Source organism: Hyperolius riggenbachi, chromosome 1 (assembly GCF_040937935.1).
Source record: "Hyperolius riggenbachi isolate aHypRig1 chromosome 1, aHypRig1.pri, whole genome shotgun sequence".
NCBI lineage: Eukaryota > Metazoa > Chordata > Amphibia > Anura > Hyperoliidae > Hyperolius > Hyperolius riggenbachi.
This window is the reverse complement of record NC_090646.1, coordinates 690,026,973-690,049,936: the sequence shown is the minus strand read 5'-3', so window position 1 is coordinate 690,049,936 and position 22,964 is coordinate 690,026,973. Positions and strand designations below refer to the sequence as shown.

The 22,964-nt window shown below is 45.7% G+C and overlaps 1 protein-coding gene across 2 annotated transcripts in view; it reads left to right on the top strand.

The window, feature by feature from the left end:
• LOC137532675 (sphingomyelin phosphodiesterase 5-like) overlaps window positions 1–22,964 on the top strand; it is a 115,003-nt gene that overhangs the window by 56,205 nt on the left and 35,834 nt on the right. For both annotated transcript variants that reach the window (XM_068253481.1, XM_068253490.1), the window contains exons 3-4: window positions 13,168–14,027; window positions 15,516–15,591. In XM_068253481.1, the coding sequence (XP_068109582.1) occupies window positions 13,173–14,027; window positions 15,516–15,591 (931 nt within the window). In that variant the 5' untranslated portion in view covers window positions 13,168–13,172. The remainder of the gene's footprint in view (window positions 1–13,167; window positions 14,028–15,515; window positions 15,592–22,964) is intronic.

Sequence of the window (22,964 nt, the reverse complement as noted above, 5' to 3'; positions counted from 1 at the left end):
CTAGTTCGTCCATGGCCACCTGGGGAGCTAGCTTCCTGGCTTCCTTTCAGGCAGCCATATGGCTGAAGCAATTGACACCTCTGATAAGGCCCAGATTCCAGTCACATGCTAATTACAAATCACAGGCATCCTGTACCTTAGGTTACTACTGAACTATTTATCTGCTGAGAGAAGGAGAGACCCCAGGCTTGACTACAGGTAGCCCCTACGTAACCAAACCAGATTCTATCGTTAATCACAATTGGTGCAGAAAGTCGATTGCGATCGCATTTTTTCATGGGCAGTTCAAGGACGCCGTCTGCGGCCGCGCAACCGTCCGTGACATGTACCCCTGAACTTTATATGTGTTGTGCGTTAACTGTTCCAAAACCAAGTTCAGATGGTGTTGGGTACCCACATTCTGTTGTCCCAATGTGCCTAATTGTTGAATGACCTCTGTCATAACTTCTGTGTCTACACTGTTTGCTACCGCCATCCCAGCGCCCATGCCTCCCAAGAGTGTATCTGCTAAATCTCGGGACCTTCTTCTGGCTACACTATTCCCTGTGGAATGTGCCCATGACATAAAAGCCTGTACCAGGGTGGCAGTGACAGTGCTGCAGTTAGAGTATATATTAGATATTACCCACTCTTCTAAGTTAATCTGCCAAGTGATCAATTGAAGCTGGGCCTCCATGATAACTGGAGCCGCCCTCAGTTGATTTAACTGAAAAGGGCCACTTTTTGCAACTTGATGTGTATCACATGACGATAGGTGGGGTTCCTGGGTAGTCACTGGCAGGGTGACTACCTGAGCTTTAGGAGTCATGGGAACCTCCACTTTTACTGTCACGGTTCCCCTTCTCATTATACAAGATCTATTTGGACCTTTAAACTCTAGGGACTGTGGGATGCAAAAACCGTATGTCCATGGTCCTTCATCCTCCCGGACTAAGGGCTCTATTTTTAAACTTCCTCGTTTTAGTCCCATCACCCTTCCATCATAGAGAGTCCCCGGGGTGCTACCTGCTATATCCCAGGATTCTACCTCTCTACTCCAAAAGTCCCCGGATCCATTAAACTCACGTCCCATGCTAACCCTTGTGGCCCTCCCCAGAAGAATACTGTTGGTACTCTTTCGTTTGGGAAATTGATTAGCATCTCAATGACAAGAGATGTTCCCAACTGTCCTGATTGGACCTTTGCCCCCCCTTATGTCCTGAGGCAAAAGGCGTACTTTAGGTCGGGAAGAATGTACTCTCTGCAATCTTTCAATTAAGAGTACCTCCTCACTTACCCATCTAGCATGAGGATAAGTGGCTGAATATGGACTGTGTACTATTGTCTCATATTGTGATCAGTGTAGTGAGGATGATGTTACCTGTGTTGGCTCTTTCTTGGGATCGCTCTCCCCACTCTCTTTGTCACCTGAAAATATGGCTGGATCTTGATTTTTACGTCTCGTTCCGAGAACCAAAACCCTTTTGCTTTCCAGCCTTTACATGTGAATAGTTGTCTCAGAGAACACCCCCTGTTGGTTGCTCCAGAGTGTGATATTGTCCCCTGCTTCTCTCCTGGAGGAGAAGTGACACTTACTGCTTGTTCCTCTCCAATCTGGAACCATCTCACTCCAGAGAACCAAGACAAGGTAATCCTGAACAACTCACTCCACCTTTTGCATGTACCCATTGTACTGCAATGTACTATTTAACAAGACTTTGGATCGGTGTGTTGGTTCCGGGAGTGTGACATTCCAGAGCAGATTTAAGCTGCCGTTCACATCATACTTCCAGCACACTTGACCCTTCATACCTTTCACCACCATTGTGCCATGAAATTTGTTTCCACCTGGCACAAGTGATCTTTTCCTCCTACCTTGTTCGACCCAGTTGGGCCAATCAGAGGGAAGTGCAAAAGGATCAGTACCTTTTTCTCCAAATATTAACATGCATGGGCCTTGTGTTCTCATTAACCCCTTATTGTTCATGAGAATGTCCTCTCCTCGGTCTCCTAGGACGAAATGGCAGCCTAGGATCACCATCAGCACGGTACTCTTCATTATGAGAGCACCTCCTTGGGAAAGAAAAACATTAGCAATTTGCATTATGCTTTGCTTAGTCTCTTTCTGATCTCGGAAATCTCGCTGTTCTCCAAACCAGGATTGGCCTCTGGAAACTTTCGCTTATCCGACTGACATCTCTGTCTCGGCTGCCAGCACCTCAGCTTTCTCGATTCCATATTTCCAAACTCCTGAAACCGAAATACAAACAAATCAATTCTTATTAATGATTTGGGTTTCGCCCTGCGGCTTGTACTCTGTACACCTTAGATTGATCAATACATACCGTAATTGATCTTGTTTCTTTATAGTTCTCTTGAACTTTGTTTACTCTTTTTGGTAGACTGGAGCTACACTCCTCTCCCCTACTTTATGTTACAATGTCATAAGTACTTACCTTTTTAAAATATGCTCCCATGGACTTCACCTTTGGAAGCTCTTACCTCATTGAAACCTCTTACCTCATCCCCCCTGTACATACTCGGCCGCAGTATGTACTGAGTACAGATGCCACACACAGGTTGCTGCTACCTGCAGACTGCTTGTCAGCTGAGCTTGCTATGCTCTTACTCATTTTCGTTTTTACTTACCTAGAACTTCATTGATCGCAACCAGCTCTGCTAGAAGTCCTGTTTTTGTTTGCCAATGCTACTACCTCTATACTTGCCCAAAAAATGGCTACCTCCCTGTAGGAAGGTGTGCTTTGCACTTTAACTACACAGGGTTCAGGGCTACGCATGCCAGCTTCATATGCCTGCATGAGAGTCACTGAATGCCCACTAGGTAGGTAGTCCTATGGCAAACACTCTACTGATACACTGTCACTCTGTAAATGGAGATTCCTTGCTTCTATGTAATTGCGCCTTGAACTGCTTTCAGTTTTGTTCTTTATGTTAAATTTGATGGGAGCTGGAAAAAAAAAATATATTTGACCAATCAGTGGACGAGGAAAAACACACAAACAGCCCAGCATAGACCTCTTTGTCAATCTCTGGCCCTGTCCACGACAAAAACCCGAAAAAAAAAAAAAATTACCGCTCTGCAGCCGCGGCGACGGACACCTGGATTGGTCAACTCCTTTTTTTTTTTTTTTCACCTCCGGTACACCCTTATGTACTGTTCCCCTCCTTTCTCTATTGGGAACTCATGTTGCACCACTGTTTAAGGTGCATCACTTAAAGGAATAATCCCATAAGTAACCCGGTCCAGATACCACCCTCATCCGCTCTTGCAAATCATTCCCCGGGAAATATCTGACATATATGTGTCTCCATGTACCTTGCTGGAAAACACTTCCTATGACCTCAGTAACCATGATTGTCTGATAGCAACTGCTTGTTTCACATATTCTGGCATTCTTTTTCCCCATGCCCAGACTCTGGGAAAATAATCTGGAATCTGAGACACTCTGTAGAGTGTCTTTGTCCCCTCTATGGATCCCCCGATCTGCTGCTCCGTGCAAGGTGCCCGTTTGCACAGCCCTGGATCCCTGGCTCCCACCCTCTCTGACATGACGCTAGCTTCTCATTGAGGGCGTGCCTTTTCGTGGGCTCTTCCAGCAACCCCCCACCGATGGGAACTTTCTACGTCACGAAGGTTGAGGCGGCCTTTCCCTGAAATGGGTCGCCATCTTGGAAACTGGAACATGCCAGACAGACCTACCGCAAGTCTGTTATTTGTCTTACAATCAGCCCTCTATTGGCTAGACATACAAAAGGAAAAAAAATGCAAACACATTGACAGTTTTAACATGTGATTGATACATATCTTCCTGATTCAAAAATCTCTGTTCTCAGGGACACTGTTTGTGAGCAACAATCTCTACCCTGCAGGATATCACACAAATCCCGCATCTAACTTATACATGCTGACAGATACACCCACGTAATCCTGTGTCATCCATCATACTGCTTTACACAGAACTCTGATTCTGTGACGGAGGAAAAAAAAAACACAAGCAAACTGCTACTACTATTCCCCCCCCCCCCCCCCTGCCCCCGACATAGCCAAATGTAATTTCGTGCGTAGGTGCTCAAAACACAATCCCAGCCAACAGCGTGGCTCGGACATAACTTAGAACTGTACAGACAAAAGAAACCTACTAGATATAGCATATATCGCTGTGCAGCTTCACACCCCTCCCTCCAAAATGCGAGGCGAGGGACCGCTCTAAAAGCCGCAGAACCACACAAATATGCAGCAAGCTAAAATTAACCGAACGCGCTGTCTACTCTTAATACAAATTATCCCTCCGTTCTCTAACCTACGAGGGAGGTATCAGGACTAACAGTAACTCCTGAAAATATGCATTTTACAGCAATGCCTCAGAAAAAGAGCGAAAACTTGTTGTGGTGTGTTTTCTGACACTATGCAGCCCCCGCAGCGCAACTGTAAAATCCTGTATGTGGCAAACTGAAATCATTCACCCATGGCTTGGAAAACACACATAACTCAACCATAACACTGCCTTCCCGGCATACTACACAGAGACTTTACATCACAAGAAATATGCATTTTCACACAAATCACCCCCCCCCCCCCCAACACTAGCTGGCGGGGGTGATGACTCCTCAGATAGGTAAGATAGGAAAGGGATAAGGCTGGGGGTGGCCAGTAAGGTAAGATAGGTGTAGGATAAGGCTGGGGTGGCCAGTAAGGTAAGATAGGTGAAAGATAAGTCTGGGGAATTCCAGTAAGGTAAGATAGGTGAAGGATAAGGCTGGGATGGCCAGTAAGGTAAGATAGGTGAAGGATAAGGCTGGGGGTGGCCAGTAAGGTAAGATAGGTGAAGGATGAGGCTGGGGATGGCCAGTAAGGTAAGATAGGTGAAGGATAAGGCTGGGTATGGCCATTAAGGTAAGATTGGTGTAGGATAAAGCTGGGGGTGGCCAGTAAGGTAAGAATGGTGAAGGATAAATCTGGGGAATGCCAGTAAGGTAAGATAGGTGAAGGATAAGGCTGGGGATGGCCAGTAAGGTAAGATAGGTGAAGGATGAGGCTGGGGATGGCCAGTAAGGTAAGATAGGTGAAGGATAAGGCTGGGTATGGCCATTAAGGTAAGATTGGTGTAGGATAAAGCTGGGGGTGGCCAGTAAGGTAAGAATGGTGAAGGATAAATCTGGGGAATGCCAGTAAGGTAAGATAGGTGAAGGATAAGGCTGGGGATGGCCAGTAAGGTAAGATTGGTGAAGCATAAGGCTGGGGATGGCCATTAACCACCCTGGCGTTCTATTAAATGCGCCAGGGTGGCAGCACAGCAGTTTTTTTTGAATATTTTTTTTTTTAAATAATGTAGCTAGCCTAGCTCTAGCTACATGATGCCCCCCTCCCTGCGGCATTAGCCCGTACCTTACGATCGTTGCCGGCGCGTACCCTCGTAAGGAAATCCCGTTCTGAACGAGATTTCCTTTAGGGCTTCCCCGTCGCCACGACGATGATCGAGATGACGTCATAGACGTAGTGACGTCAGACGGAGTCCCGATCCACCCCTCAGCGCTGCCTGGCACTGATTGGCCAGGTTGCGCAGGGGTCTCGGGGGGGGGCGTTACGCAGCGGATAGCGGCGAGCGGCGGCGATCGTTCCCAACATGCAGCAAGCACTTGTTTTAAAAAAAATATGAAAATCAGTCCAGCGGGGCCTGAGTGGCGCCCTCCGGCGGTCATGGACGAGCTGAGCTCGTCCATACCGCCAAGGAGGTTAAGGTAAGATAGGATAAGGCTGGGGTGGACAGTAAGGTAAGATTATTGAAGGATAAGGATGGGGATGGCCAGTAAGGCAAGATAGGTGAAGGATAAGGCTGGGTTGGCCAGTAAGGTATGATTGGTGAAGGATAAGGCTGGGGATGGCCAGTATGGTAAGATAGGTGAAGGATAAGGCTGGGGATGGCCAGTATGGTAAGATAGGTGAAGGATAAGGCTGGGGATGGCCAGTATGGTAAGATAGGTGAAGGATAAAGCTGGGATGGCCAGTAAGGTAAGATTGGTGAAGGATAAGGCTGGGGATGGCCAGTATGGTAAGATAGGTGAAGGATAAGGCTGGGGTAGGCCAGTAAGGCAAGATAGGTGAAGGATAAGGCTGGGTTGGCCAGTAAGGTAAGATAGGTGAAGGATAAGGCTGGGTTGGCCAGTAAGGTATGATTGGTGAAGGATAAGGCTGGGGATGGCCAGTATGGTAAGATAGGTGAAGGATAAGGCTGGGGTAGGCCAGTAAGGTAAGAGAGGTGAAGGAAAGCATGTGTCTGCTGCTTCATAATGATATGGTGTGTGTGTGTGGAGCTTGCCCTATTTCTAGCAATACGTACAGTACAGACCAAAAGTTTGGACACACCTTCTAATTCATAGAGTTTTCCTTATTTTCATGGCTATGAACATTGTAGATTCACTCTGAAGCATCCAAACTATGAATGAACACAAGTGGCAGTATAGTACATAACCAAATAGTGTGACACAACTGAAAATATTCTAAGTTCTGCAAAGTAGCCACCTTTTGCTTTGATGACTGCTTTGCACATTCTTGGCATTTTCTTGATGAGCTTCAAGAGGTAGTTGTAAGGAAACGCGGAGGAGCCGCCGTCTCTCGAAGTGAGGCGACTGTTTCCGCATCCAGCATGGTGTCACAACGCGGAAAAAACGCTGCATGCCGCATAGGCAGTGCGGCGGAATCCGCATCAGAGGCGGCCCCCGCACTAGATACATTGCATGACAGTACTGGTGTGGCTGGGACTGATAGTCCACCAAGATTCAGACTTACACGCGCGCGAGCACAGAGGCAAAGTTTAAATAGCAGTTAGAAGGGTGTCGGCTGACCAGCTGGGTCAGCTGACAAATTCCACTGCTCTCATTGGACCAGCAATTAGGGAGGTCCTGGAAAGGTCCTAGAGTATATATACTGCTGGTTGTTCACTTGCTCTTTGTCTGGCGTGCGATCACACATGTGGGAGCACCCAGATCCGTAGTCAGATCCGCAAGTGTGCCGGGACCAGCTGGAGCTGTAATCCTACACTTAGCTAGATTCTGTTGATAGCTAAAGTACTAGTTTGATTGTGATTATCTGTTATGACTTTTGCCTGCCTTGACTATCCTCCTGAACTCTGATCTTGTACCTCGATATTTCTGATACTCTGTTGCCGAACCCCGGCTCGTTCCTTGACTCTGCTTCTGCCTCCTGATTTTGTACCCCGATATATCTGATAACCCGTTGCTGAACCCTGCCTGTACTTTGACTCCGCCTTTGCCTCCTGATCTTGTACTTTATCTGTCCGTGTGTGTACGACCTGGCTTGTCCGACCTCGAGAACCGACCTTACTGTTAGAGGCGGTTCCTCGCTCTGTTAGTGATCCTTCCTCCTGAAGGTTACTTTCAGTCTGTCCTTCCTACTTTCAGTCTGACTCCTCCCGTCTTGGAGAGCTCAGGTCTGCGGAAGGAATCTGTGCAGTACTCCTTGCTGCACTGAGGCCTAGTCCTCTAAGTGTTATTGTTGCACCTAACACTACACTCTACTCAGGTGAACAGAGGTTAGCTAGTATATCGGATTATCAGTGATACTGCAGATCACGTATAATCTGATATACATCTGTATTCCCAGTGATTCTGCAGATCACTGGTAATCAGATCCTCTCTGTGCTTCACCGATCGTTACAGTAGTCACCTGAAAGGGTCTTCCGACAGTCTTGATGGAGTTCCCAGAGATGCTTAGCACTTGTTGGCCCTTTTGCCTTAACTCTGCGGTCCAGCTCACCCCAAACCATCTCGATTGGGTTCAGGTCTGGTGACTGTGGAGGCCAGGTCATCTGGCGCTGCACCCCATCACTCTCCTTCCTGGTCAAATAGCCTTTACACAGCCTGGAGGTGTGTTTGGGGTCATTGTCCTGTTGAAAAATAAATTATGGTCCAAACTAAACGCAAACCGGATGGAATAGCATGCCACTGCAAGATGCTGTGGTAGCCATGCTGGTTCAGTATGCCTTCAATTTTGAATAAATCCCCAACAGTGTCACCAGCAAAGCACCCCCACACCATCACACCTCCTCCTCCATGCTTCACTGTGGAAACCAGGCATGTAGAGACCATCCGTTCACCTTTTCTGCATCACACAAAGACAACAACTAAAACAACAAATAACATTTGTAAAGCGATTTTTCTCCCGTAGGACTCAAAGTGCATAAGCATGGCTCAGACCATCGTGGTACAGAGGAAGAATTTTATAACTTCCGGAAATGCCAGGCTAAACAGGTGGCTTTTCAGTCTGGATTTGAATAGCTCCAGGGATGGAGCTGTCTTTACTGGGTGTGGAAGTAAGTTCCAAAGAGAAGGGGCAGCATGACAGAAGGCTCTGTCTCCAGATTTTTTTGAGGTGCACTCTGGAAGTGACCAAGTTTATAGAACTTGCTGATCTGAGGTTGTGGGAGGTGTGGTGCAGCTTCAGCGAGTCCTTCATGTATCCAGGGCCCAGATTGTGCAGGGATTTTAATGTCCGCAGTCCAATCTTGAAGAGTATTCTCCATTCTACTGGTAGCCAGTGCAGTGAGCGAAGGATCGGTGTAATGTGACAGTGGTGAGGCTGATTTGTTAGCAATCTGGCAGCAGCATTCTGCACTAATTGCAGGCGACGCAGGTCCTTTTTGGGGAGGCCAGCATAAAGGGCATTGCAGTAGTCCAGCCGTGATGTGATGAAGGCGTTAACTAGGGTTGGAAGATCCTCTAGGGGAATCAGATGTTTAATCTTTGCAATGTTCTTCAGATTAAAGTAGGAAGATTTAACTACAGATGAAACTTGTTTTCTGAAACTCAATTCCCCATCGATTAGTACGCCAAGGCTGCGCACAAGGTTGGAGCTGTTTGTCTGAATTCCCAATCCTGATTGGTGTTGCTTTAGGATAGAGCTGTTTTGATGGCGAGCGCTGGCTTTGGACAAAAAGGACCTCAGTTTTGTCAGCATTCAGTTTCAACCAGTTATTGTTTATCCATGCCTGTAGCTCAGCTAGGCAAGAGTTTATTTTTGGAGTAGGGTCTGTTCCACCAGGTTTGAAGGACAGGTATAGCTGTGTGTCATCGGCGTAGCAGTGGTACGTCAGGCCATGTTGTTGGATAAGTGTACCGAGTGGCAACATGTAGATTGCAAACAGCAGAGGGGATAGGATTGATCCTTGTGGCACTCCGAATTGTAGAGGTGCAGGTTTGGACATTCTAGGACCTAGGGATACTCTGTGTTCTGTCAGTCAGGAATGATCTGAACCACTGGAGGACTGATCCACTGATGCCACAGTACTCTTGCAGTCTGTTAAGCAGGATTTCATGGTCAACTGTATCAAAAGCCGCTGAGCGATCCAACAGAATTAGGATGGAGCATTCCCCTCTGTCCCTTGCCATGAGCAGATCGTTGCAGACTTGGGTGAGGGCTGTTTCACAGCTGTGGTGTTTCTTAAAGCCAGATTGTAGAGGGTCCAGGATGTTGTTTACTGACAGCCTGGTTTCAAGTTGAAGAAAGACAGCCTTTTCAATAACTTTACCTAAGAAGGGGAGGTTGGAGACAGGTCTGTAGCTGCTCATTGCATCCGGATCCATGGAAGACACGGTGGTTGGAACCAAAAATCTCAAATTTGGACTCATCAGACCAAAGCACAGATTTCCATTGGTCTAATGTCCATTCCTTGTGTTCTTTAGCGCAAACAAGTCTCTTCTGCTTGTTGCCTGTCCTTAGCAGTGGTTTCCTAGCAGATATTCTATCATGAAGGCCTGATTCACACAGTCTCCTCTTAACAGTTGTTCTAGAGATGTGTCTGCTGCTAAAACTCTGTGTGGCATTGACCTGGTCTCTAATCTGAGCTGCTGTTAACCTGCTATTTCTGAGGCTGGTGACTCGGATGAACTTATGCTCCGCAGCAGAGGACACTCTTGGTCTTCCTGGGGCGGTCCGCATGTGAGCCAGTTTCTTTGTAGGGTTTGATGGTTTTTGAGACTGCACTTGGGGACACTTTCAAAACTTTCCCAATGTTTCGGACTGACTGACCTTCATTTCTTAAATTAATGATGGCCACTCGTTTTTCTTTACTTACCTGCTTTTTTCTTGCCATAATACAAATTCTAACAGTAGGACTATCAGCTGTGTATCCACCTGACTTTTCCACAACGAAACTGATGGTCCCAACCCCATTTATAAGGCAAGAATCCCACTTATTAAACCTGACAGGACACACTTGTGAAGTGAAAAACATTTCAGGTGACTACCTCTTGAAGCTCATTAAGAGGATGCCAAAAGTGTGCAGAGCAGTAATCAAAGCAAGAGGTGGCTACTTTGAAGGACTTTGAATATGACATATTTTCAGTTGTTTCACACTTTTTGGTTATGCACTATACTTCCACATGTGTTAATTCATAGTTTGGAAGCCTTCAGTGTCTACAATGTTCATAGTCATGAAAATAAAGAAAACTCTTTCAATGAGAAGGTGTGTCCAAACTTTTGGTCTGCACTGTATGTGTGTCCCAAAAAATAAGACTATGTACAAGAGGCATTATTGTGGAAAAAAAAACATTCCTCAGCTTTTATTTACATTTGAGCAAATAGTGTCCAGTCGAAAATTATTCATACCCTTCTCAATAATCAATAGTAAAGCCTTTATTAGCTATTACAGCAATCAAATGCTTCTTATAATTGCAGACCAGCTTTTTGCATGTCTCCACAGGTATTTTTGCCCATTCATCTTTATCAATGAGCTCCAAATCTTTCAGGTTGGAGGGTCTTCTTGCCATCTCCCTGATCTTTAGCTCCCTTCACAGATTCTCAATTGAATTCAAGTCAGGACTCTGGCTGGGCCACTCCAAAACGTTAATATTGTTGTCTACTAACCATTTTTTTTTTAACACTTTTGCTGTTTGTTTTGGGTCATTGTCATGCTGAAATGTCCACTGGTGGACAAGGCCAAGTTTCCCTGATGTTGTCATTGAGAATCCTCATGTATTGCTCTTTTTTTATGGTGCCGTTTACCGTGATTAGGTTCCCTGGTCCATTGGCTGAAAAACACCCCCAAAGCATTAGGTTCCCACCACCATGTCTGACAGCGGGGATGGTGTTCTTTGGGTTGAAGGCTTCTCCTTTTTTACGCCAAATGAAGGAAACATCATTGTGACCAAACAATTACATTTTTGTTTCATCTGACCATAACACAGAATACCAGAAGCATGGATGCTCATCCAGATTTCGGATATCCGGGCAACCTGGATATCCAAACTTTTTAGCGCTATCCAACTGGATCCGGATTCTGGATACCTGGGCTGAAACCTGCATAGCACTATACGGATTTCTGGCCACTTACCCGGATATCCGCATCCGATTAATGCAGTTTCCATTCCGGCAGAAAAAAATACCACCACCACCATCCATCTCTCTCTCTCCCCCCCCCCCCTCTCTCTCTCTCTCTCTCTCTCTCTCTCCCTCTCCCCCTCTCTCTCTCTCTCTCTCTCTCCTCTCTCTCTCTCTCTCTCTCTCCCCCCCCTTCCAGGGATTTGTAGGATGTCTACATACATTGTCCAGGAATCAAACCCAGGTCAACTGCTTGGAAGGCAGCTATGCTCACCTAGCCTGTACCATTGTGATATATCCAAGAGAAAAATGACTTCAGAAAGATCATGTGCCCCCCTGGATGATGCTGGTGTAACACACACAGCAAAGGACAGCAATTTGAAGTCTGGAAGATTCTAGGGCAAGGGTGGGAAGGATGAAAAGCTAGGTGGCCATGCAACCATTCCTGCTAACCTAAAGCTTACTTGTGTCTTACAACACATTGGCTTAAGACTTTACCTAATCCAAGTGGTGGTGGTGGTGGTATTGTTTTTAGTTTCCAAAATGGTTTGGAAGCAAGACCATTTCCGGTTTTCAATTCGGGTTCGGATATCCGATTACACTCGAATATCCAAAAGTTTGGATTTGGATATCCGATTCGGATTAGGATATCTGGGTGTCTGGATCCGAATCTATTTGGATTTTAAAAATTGGTATCCGAGCACCCTTGACCAGAAGTCTTCTTCTTTGTCCAGATGAGCATTTGCAAAGGCCAAGTGAGCTTTTGTGTGCCTTATCTGAAGAAGTGGTGTCCTCCTTGGTCTGCATCCGTGGAAACCAGCAGTGTGCAGTGTCTGTTGGATTGTCTGCCTTGAGAAATTGCCACCAGCACAGCCCAAATTCACCAGATTGGCCTTGGTGGTGATCCTTGGATTCTTTTTCACCTCTCTCACTATCCTCCTGGCCAGCACAGGTGTCGCTTTTGGCTTCCGACTACAGTGCGGAATATCTTGTATTTTTTAATAATACTTTGCACTGTAGCCACTGGAACTTGAAAACCTTTAGAAATGGCCATACAGTCTTTTCCTGACTTGTGAGCAGCCACAATGAACAGCTACAGGTCCTCATTGAGCTCCTTTGTCTTACTCATGACTGTCCACAAAGCAACTGCAGAGAGCTGCTGTTTTCCACCTGTTGAGTTGATAAAACAGCTGTTCCCAATTAATCAGGGTAATTAGGATGCTTTAGAATAGCTTGGACTATTTGGAATGGCGTAGAACTTTGGATTTTCCCACAGACTGTGACAATTTGTGAAGGGTATGAATAATTTTAGACTGGACACTTTTTGCTCAAATGTAAATAAAAGCTGAGAAATGTGTTTTTTTTTCTACAATAATGACTCTTGTACATTGTCTTATTATCTTTTGGGAGACACCTGTCATTTCCAGTAAAAAAAAAAAAAACTTCCTGGTTAAATAAAAGTAACTAAGTCAAAATGTGCCAGGGGTATGAATAATTATGGGCAGCACTGTATGTATGGTGTGTGTGTTTGTGTGTGTATGTGTATGTGTGTGTGTGTGTGTGTGTGTGTGTGTGTGTGTGTGTATGTATGTATGTATGTATGTATGGTGTGTGTGTGTGTATATGTACAGCTGGTGTGTGTGTGTGTGTGTTTGTGTGTGTATGTGTATAGTGTGTGTGTGTGTGTGTGTGTGTGTATGTGTGTGTGTATGTATGGTGTGTGTGTGTGTGTGTGTGTGTATGTATGGTGGGGGGGGGGGATACTGTAAGCTTGGCTGTGATTATTAATATGCTCTTGTTTCTTTCTCTCTTTCTTCCTCTTCATGTTCCAGCCTCCATGTCTCTGGCAGAGTCCCCATTTTGTTGCCCTTGTTTTCATTGTCTGTCTTCTATGAGTGCAGCCCTTCTTTTCCTACCTTACTGGTTTATTGATCGCCTCTTGTCTTGTGTGGTCTTCACCACTGTAGATCACTCCCATGGTTTTCTCCTGAGGTTTCTGTGTCTGGTTTTTGGGGTTCCATTTTTCCTGCTTCTCTTCCTTCTTTCTCTGCCTTTAGGTCTTTTTGGCTTCCTGTTTTGGGCTCCTCTACAGCGAGCCCGTCGCCCCTTTGCTTACCAACGTACACTAAAGGATCAGGATCTTCCGAAGCTGACACGTGGGACGGAATGTCCTTTCATCTTCATCAGTGCCAACCTCTGTCTCCTCCCCGATGGGTTGGCGCGTTTCAGTAACCTCAGTCACACACAACGTCGCACTAGAGCCATCTCCCGATCCTTGTGCTGCTCTCCAGAGTCCACCGAGCAGAATGGTAAAGACACACAGCCAGTATGCCGCACAGAGGATGTCATGCCAATGATCAGGATGCCTCGTAAGGCAGAAGAAGATTCCAGAGCTGAGGACGATGTCCATTTTGAAGTTTCTATGTGTTTTCCCAGGAATGCTGACTTTGTGTGTCTGCAGGAAGTGTTTGACGCACGTGCATCCAGTAAGTTACGACGTTGTCTCCGGCCATTCTTTCCTCACATATTATATGACGTTGGCCCCTCCGGACCTCACAGCTGCGGTTTCAAATTCTTTAATAGTGGACTATTTCTGGCCAGCCGTCATCCGTTTGCAGCAGTCGAGTACTACTTCTATCCAAATGCCAGAGGGGAGGATGCCCTGGCCTCCAAAGGACTACTCTGTGCCAAGGTAAATACAGGGGGAGGCATGTAATGAGTTCTGTGTGTCACGGGAGCCTGTACTCTGAGTCTTCCACACCTCTGAAATATTCTAGCTGTAAGGTGCTGACCGGCAGGCAGAGTGCATGATAAGTGCAGACTCAGGGGCGTAACTAGACTTAATAGGGCCCCCTGCAAACATGATAGCATGGCGCCCTCTTGGTCCCCGAACCCCATGCGGGTAACATGAGCAGGAGCCAGTGGTGTCAGTCAAGGCGGGCCTTAGGCTTCACAACATCCTGTGAGGAACTAGATTGTGGCGGCAGCCTGACTTCTGCCTGGCAGAGGAAGAAACTCAGGAACAGTCAATCCGCTGAGGAGGATACAGGCAGAATGATGAGAGGAGGTGGAGCCTCCAGTGTGCTGTGTGCACTGGGTTGGGGGTGGGGCTTCATGGCAGTCCCAGCTTCCTTTCAGAAGGGTATTGCGGCACCCTGAGTGACTGCTCAGGGCAAAGGCCGGCCATAGTGGCAGTTTACTGCTTGTAAGCAACTGTATGTTTGTGACATCACCATCCCATACCTGTCCCCTTTGTCACAGCTTACCATTCAGCCCAGTCACTGAGGGTCTTCTGAAGGCACCCAGCACTGTAGACATAGGGACTTTTTGGATTGGTTGGTGAGTCAGCACACAATAATTTTTTTGATTGTATATACAACTTATACCATCTGAAATCTCATTCAGAGATAGAGTAAGCTGCCATCACGTCTCAAAAGAGCGTAAGATTTAATTCTAATTCTAGCCAATCCTGTGGTAAAAGGGATAATGCCCGTTTCACACTAGCTTTTGTCATAAGAACCGGCCATACGGTTCCTGCTACAAGACCTCATTTCCCGGACCGTTTCACTCAGCGGAACGGAAACAAAAGGTTTTGCAGCACAATAGGAACCAATGAAAACAGCAGACTGGCTGTAAAATGGACCGTTTTCACCAGATCCATATGGCTGGTTCTGTTAAATAACACAGATATGAACCGGGCCTATTTAAACAAAAGTTATTTGACAAAAGAATGAGTTCATATAGTAAAATACTGGGAATTAAAGGAAGAATGGATACTGGATAAAGTCTGAGCAGTGTATGGAATTAGCGTGTCATTGGAATTGTAAGTCCAAGAAGTTGGTAGAAAGTCCTTTAGTTAATAGTCCAAATAAGAGTGTGTTGAGCACAGGCTCCACTCGGGCTAACAGACTGATCCAGGCAGAATGGATGAAAGGTAAGCATAAAGGACCCTGGACAGTCCACAGCACAGACCTCATAACCCCTTCTCTCCTGGGGTGGAGATTGTAATGGGAAACGGGCTGACTCAGCCATCTGATCTAAGAGAAAGAAATCATGAGGTATGAGGAAATCTCCTAATTCCCAGGCCATACATCAGACCAGGAATATGACAAGAGGATCTCTTTCTTTCTCTCTACTGTGTGTTTTTTTTATTTAGCATTTAAAATGTTTCTCCTTGTAGGTTCACATTGGAGTAACAGAGAATATGCAAAGAATTGTGGGTTTCATCAACTGCACCCATCTACATGCACCAGAGAGTAAGTGGTTAATGAACACGGTATACACACTACCATCTGCAAGTCTCGGCACCCTTAGTGGATGTGTGTTATGCTGCTTTGTGTTTTGGTGTTATACTTTGTGTGTGTCTCCTGGATTAGGTGATGGGGAGATCCGCTGTGATCAGATGTCTTTGCACCCTTAGTGGATGTGTGTTATGCTGCTTTGTGTTTTGGTGTTATACTTTGTGTGTGTCTCCTGGATTAGGTGATGGGGAGATCCGGTGTGATCAGATGTCTTTGCACCCTTAGTGCATGTGTGTTATGTTGCTTTGTGTTTTGGTGTTATACTTTGTGTGTGTCTCCTGGATTAGGTGATGGGGAGATCCGGTGTGATCAGATGTCTTTGCACCCTTAGTGGATGTGTGTTATGCTGCTTTGTGTTTTGGTGTTATACTTTGTGTGTGTCTCCTGGATTAGGTGATGGGGAGAGCCGCTGTGATCAGATGTCTTTGCACCCTTAGTGCATGTGTGTTATGTTGCTTTGTGTTTTGGTGTTATACTTTGTGTGTCTCCTGGATTAGGTGATGGGGAGATCCAGTGTGATCAGATGTCTTTGCACCCTTAGTGGATGTGTGTTGCGTTGCTTTGTGTTTTGGTGTTATACTTTGTGTGTCTCCTGGTATAGGTGATGGGGAGATCCGGTGTGATCAGATGTCTTGGCACCCTTAGTGGATGTGTGTTGCGTTGCTTTGTGTTTTGGTGTTATACTTTGTGTGTGTCTCCTGGATTAGGTGATAGGGAGATCCGGTGTGATCAGATGTCTTGGCACCCTTAGTGGATGTGTGTTGCGTTGCTTTGTGTTTTGGTGTTATACTTTGTGTGTGTCTCCTGGATTAGGTGATGGGGAGGTCCGGTGTGATCAGATATCTTTGCACCCTTAGTGGATGTGTGTTATGTTGCTTTGTGTTTTGGTGTTATACTTTGTGTGTGTCTCCTGGATTAGGTGATAGGGAGATCCGCTGTGATCAGATGTCTTTGCACCCTTAGTGGATGTGTGTTGTGTTGCTTTGTGTTTTGGTGTTATACTTTGTGTGTGTCTCCTGGATTAGGTGATGGGGAGGTCCGGTGTGATCAGATGTCTCGTCACCCTTAGTGGATGTGTGTTATGTTGCTTTGTGTTTTGGTGTTATACTTTGTGTGTGTCTCCTGGATTAGGTGATGGGGAGGTCCGCTGTGATCAGATGTCTTTGCACCCTTAGTGGATGTGTGTTATGTTGCTTTGTGTTTTGGTGTTATACTTTGTGTTTTGGTGTTTTCTGGATTAGGTGATGGGGAGATCCGGTGTGATCAGATGTCTTGGCACCCTTAGTGGATGTGTGTTGCGTTGGTTTGTGTTTTGGTGTTATACTTTGTGTGTGTCTCCTGAATTAGGTGATGGGGAGATCCATTGTGATCAGATGTCTTTGCACTCTTAGTGGATGTGTGTTATGTTGCTTTGTGTTTTGGTGTTATACTTTGTGTGTGTCTCCTGGATTAGGTGATGGGGAGGTCCGGTGTGATCATATGTCTTTGCACCCTTAGTGGTTGTGTGTTATGTTGCTTTGTGTTTTGGTGTTATACTTTGTGTGTGTCTCCGGGATTAGGTGATGGGGAGATCCGCTGTGATCAGATGTCTTTGCACCCTTAGTGGATGTGTGTTGTGTTGCTTTGTGTTTTGGTGTTATACTTTGTGTGTCTCCTGGATTAGGTGATCGGGAGATCCGGTGTGATCAGATGTCTTTGCACCCTTAGTGGATGTGTGTTATGTTGCTTTGTGTTTTGGTGTTATACTTTGTGTGTGTCTCCTGGATTAGGTGATGGGGAGATCCGGTGTGATCAGATGTCTTTGCACCCTTAGTGGATGTGTGTTGCGTTGCTTTGTGTTTTGGTGTTATACTTTGTGTGTCTCCTGGATTAGGTGATGGGGAGATCCGGTGTGATCAGATGTCTTTGCACCCTTAGTGGATGTGTGTTATGTTGCTTTGTGTTTTGGTGTTATACTTTGTGTGTGTCTCCTGGATTAGGTGATGGGGAGATCCGGTGTGATCAGATGTCTTTGCACCCTTAGTGGATGTGTGTTGCGTTGCTTTGTGTTTTGGTTTTATACTTTGTGTGTCTCCTGGATTAGGTGATGGGGAGATCCGGTGTGATCAGATGTCTTTGCACCCTTAGTGGATGTGTGTTATGTTGCTTTGTGTTTTGGTGTTATACTTTGTGTGTGTCTCCTGGATTAGGAGATGGGGAGATCCGGTATGATCAGATGTCTTTGCACCCTTAGTGGATGTGTGTTATGTTGCTTTGTGTTTTGGTGTTATACTTTGTGTGTGTCTCCTGGATTAGGTGATGGGGAGATCCGCTGTGATCAGATGTCTTTGCACCCTTAGTGGATGTGTGTTGCGTTGCTTTGTGTTTTGGTGTTATACTTTGTGTGTCTCCTGGATTAGGTGATGGGGAGATCCAGTGTGATCAGATGTCTTTGCACCCTTAGTGGATGTGTGTTGCGTTGCTTTGTGTTTTGGTGTTATACTTTGTGTGTCTCCTGGATTAGGTGATTGGGAGATCCGGTGTGATCAGATGTCTTTGCACTCTTAGTGGATGTGTGTTATGTTGCTTTGTGTTTTGGTGTTATACTTTGTGTGTGTCTCCTGGATTAGGTGATGGGGAGGTCCGGTGTGATCAGATGTCTCGTCACCCTTAGTGGATGTGTGTTATGTTGCTTTGTGTTTTGGTGTTATACTTTGTGTGTGTCTCCTGGATTAGGTGATGGGGAGGTCCGGTGTGATCAGATGTCTCGTCACCCTTAGTGGATGTGTGTTGCGTTGGTTTGTGTTTTGGTGTTATACTTTGTGTGTGTCTCCTGGATTAGGTGATGGGGAGATCCGCTGTGATCAGATGTCTTTGCACCCTTAGTGGATTTGTGTTATGTTGCTTTGTGTTTTGGTGTTATACTTTGTGTGTGTCTCCTGGATTAGGTGATTGGGAGATCCGGTGTGATCAGATGTCTTTGCACCCTTAGTGGATGTGTGTTATGTTGCTTTGTGTTTTGGTGTTATACTTTGTGTGTGTCTCCTGGATTAGGTGATGGGGAGATCCGCTGTGATCAGATGTCTTTGCACCCTTAGTGGATGTGTGTTATGTTGCTTTGTGTTTTGGTGTTATACTTTGTGTGTGTCTCCTGGATTAGGTGATGGGGAGATCCGCTGTGATCAGATGTCTTTGCACCCTTAGTGGATGTGTGTTGTGTTGCTTTGTGTTTTGGTGTTATACTTTGTGTGTCTCCTGGATTAGGTGATGGGGAGATCCGGTGTGATCAGATGTCTTTGCACCCTTAGTGGATGTGTGTTATGTTGCTTTGTGTTTTGGTGTTATACTTTGTGTGTGTCTCCTGGATTAGGTGATGGGGAGATCCAGTATGATCAGATGTCTTTGCACCCTTAGTGGATGTGTGTTGCGTTGCTTTGTGTTTTGGTGTTATACTTTGTGTGTGTCTCCTGGATTAGGTGATTGGGAGATCCGGTGTGATCAGATGTCTTGGCACCCTTAGTGGATGTGTGTTGCGTTGCTTTGTGTTTTGGTGTTATACTTTGTGTGTGTCTCCTGGATTAGGTGATGGGGAGATCCGGTGTGATCAGATGTCTTTGCACCCTTAGTGGATGTGTGTTATGTTGCTTTGTGTTTTGGTGTTATACTTTGTGTGTGTCTCCTGGATTAGGTGATGGGGAGGTCCGGTGTGATCAGATGTCTTTGCACCCTTAGTGGATGTGTGTTATGTTGCTTTGTGTTTTGGTTTTATACTTTGTGTGTCTCCTGGATTAGGTGATGGGGAGATCCGGTGTGATCAGATGTCTTTGCACCCTTAGTGGATGTGTGTTGCGTTGCTTTGTGTTTTGGTGTTATACTTTGTGTGTCTCCTGGATTAGGTGATGGGGAGATCCGGTGTGATCAGATGTCTTTGCACCCTTAGTGGATGTGTGTTATGTTGCTTTGTGTTTTGGTGTTATACTCTGTGTGTGTCTCCTGGATTAGGAGATGGGGAGATCCGGTATGATCAGATGTCTTTGCACCCTTAGTGGATGTGTGTTATGTTGCTTTGTGTTTTGGTGTTATACTTTGTGTGTGTCTTCTGGATTAGGTGATGGGGAGATCCGCTGTGATCAGATGTCTTTGCACCCTTAGTGGATGTGTGTTGCGTTGCTTTGTGTTTTGGTGTTATACTTTGTGTGTGTCTCCTGGATTAGGTGATGGGGAGATCCAGTGTGATCAGATGTCTTTGCACCCTTAGTGGATGTGTGTTGCGTTGCTTTGTGTTTTGGTGTTATACTTTGTGTGTCTCCTGGATTAGGTGATTGGGAGATCCGGTGTGATCAGATGCCTTTGCACTCTTAGTGGATGTGTGTTGCGTTGGTTTGTGTTTTGGTGTTATACTTTGTGTGTGTCTCCTGGATTAGGTGATGGGGAGATCCATTGTGATCAGATGTCTTTGCACTCTTAGTGGATGTGTGTTATGTTGCTTTGTGTTTTGGTGTTATACTTTGTGTGTGTCTCCTGGATTAGGTGATGGGGAGGTCCGGTGTGATCAGATGTCTTTGCACCCTTAGTGGATGTGTGTTATGTTGCTTTGTGTTTTGGTGTTATACTTTGTGTGTGTCTCCGGGATTAGGTGATGGGGAGATCCGCTGTGATCAGATGTCTTTGCACCCTTAGTGGATGTGTGTTATGTTGCTTTGTGTTTTGGTGTTATACTTTGTGTGTGTCTCCTGGATTAGGTGATGGGGAGATCCGGTGTGATCAGATGTCTTTGCACCCTTAGTGGATGTGTGTTGCGTTGCTTTGTGTTTTGGTGTTATACTTTGTGTGTCTCCTGGATTAGGTGATGGGGAGATCCGGTGTGATCAGATGTCTTTGCACCCTTAGTGGATGTGTGTTATGTTGCTTTGTGTTTTGGTGTTATACTTTGTGTGTGTCTCCTGGATTAGGTGATGGGGAGATCCGGTGTGATCAGATGTCTTTGCACCCTTAGTGGATGTGTGTTGCGTTGCTTTGTGTTTTGGTTTTATACTTTGTGTGTCTCCTGGATTAGGTGATGGGGAGATCCGGTGTGATCAGATGTCTTTGCACCCTTAGTGGATGTGTGTTATGTTGCTTTGTGTTTTGGTGTTATACTTTGTGTGTCTCCTGGATTAGGTGATGGGGAGATCCGGTGTGATCAGATGTCTTTGCACCCTTAGTGGATGTGTGTTATGTTGCTTTGTGTTTTGGTGTTATACTTTGTGTGTGTCTCCTGGATTAGGAGATGGGGAGATCCGGTATGATCAGATGTCTTTGCACCCTTAGTGGATGTGTGTTATGTTGCTTTGTGTTTTGGTGTTATACTTTGTGTGTGTCTCCTGGATTAGGTGATGGGGAGATCCGCTGTGATCAGATGTCTTTGCACCCTTAGTGGATGTGTGTTATGTTGCTTTGTGTTTTGGTGTTATACTTTGTGTGTGTCTCCTGGATTAGGAGATGGGGAGATCCGGTATGATCAGATGTCTTTGCACCCTTAGTGGATGTGTGTTATGTTGCTTTGTGTTTTGGTGTTATACTTTGTGTGTGTCTCCTGGATTAGGTGATGGGGAGATCCGCTGTGATCAGATGTCTTTGCACCCTTAGTGGATGTGTGTTGCGTTGCTTTGTGTTTTGGTGTTATACTTTGTGTGTGTCTCCTGGATTAGGTGATGGGGAGATCCAGTGTGATCAGATGTCTTTGCACCCTTAGTGGATGTGTGTTGCGTTGCTTTGTGTTTTGGTGTTATACTTTGTGTGTCTCCTGGATTAGGTGATTGGGAGATCCGGTGTGATCAGATGTCTTTGCACTCTTAGTGGATGTGTGTTATGTTGCTTTGTGTTTTGGTGCTATACTTTGTGTGTGTCTCCTGGATTAGGTGATAGGGAGATCCGGTGTGATCAGATGTCTTTGCACCCTTAGTGGATGTGTGTTGCGTTGGTTTGTGTTTTGGTGTTATACTTTGTGTGTGTCTCCTGGATTAGGTGATGGGGAGATCCGCTGTGATCAGATGTCTTTGCACCCTTAGTGGATGTGTGTTATGTTGCTTTGTGTTTTGGTGTTATACTTTGTGTGTGTCTCCTGGATTAGGTGATTGGGAGATCCGGTGTGATCAGATGTCTTTGCACCCTTAGTGGATGTGTGTTATGTTGCTTTGTGTTTTGGTGTTATACTTTGTGTGTGTCTCCTGGATTAGGTGATGGGGAGGTCCGGTGTGATCAGATGTCTCGTCACCCTTAGTGGATGTGTGTTATATTGCTTTGTGTTTTGGTGTTATACTTTGTGTGTGTCTCCTGGATTAGGTGATGGGGAGATCCGCTGTGATCAGATGTCTTTGCACCCTTAGTGGATGTGTTGTGTTGCTTTGTGTTTTGGTGTTATACTTTGTGTGTCTCCTGGATTAGGTGATGGGGAGATCCGGTGTGATCAGATGTCTTTGCACCCTTAGTGGATGTGTGTTATGTTGCTTTGTGTTTTGGTGTTATACTTTGTGTGTGTCTCCTGGATTAGGTGATGGGGAGATCCGGTGTGATCAGATGTCTTTGCACCCTTAGTGGATGTGTGTTGCGTTGCTTTGTGTTTTGGTTTTATACTTTGTGTGTCTCCTGGATTAGGTGATGGGGAGATCCGGTGTGATCAGATGTCTTTGCACCCTTAGTGGATGTGTGTTGCGTTGCTTTGTGTTTTGGTGTTATACTTTGTGTGTCTCCTGGATTAGGTGATGGGGAGATCCGGTGTGATCAGATGTCTTTGCACCCTTAGTGGATGTGTGTTATGTTGCTTTGTGTTTTGGTGTTATACTTTGTGTGTGTCTCCTGGATTAGGAGATGGGGAGATCCGGTATGATCAGATGTCTTTGCACCCTTAGTGGATGTTTGTTATGTTGCTTTGTGTTTTGGTGTTATACTTTGTGTGTGTCTCCTGGATTAGGTGATGGGGAGATCCGCTGTGATCAGATGTCTTTGCACCCTTAGTGGATGTGTGTTGCGTTGCTTTGTGTTTTGGTGTTATACTTTGTGTGTGTCTCCTGGATTAGGTGATGGGGAGATCCAGTGTGATCAGATGTCTTTGCACCCTTAGTGGATGTGTGTTGCGTTGCTTTGTGTTTTGGTGTTATACTTTGTGTGTCTCCTGGATTAGGTGATTGGGAGATCCGGTGTGATCAGATGTCTTTGCACTCTTAGTGGATGTGTGTTATGTTGCTTTGTGTTTTGGTGTTATACTTTGTGTGTGTCTCCTGGATTAGGTGATGGGGAGATCCAGTGTGATCAGATGTCTTTGCACCCTTAGTGGATGTGTGTTGCGTTGGTTTGTGTTTTGGTGTTAT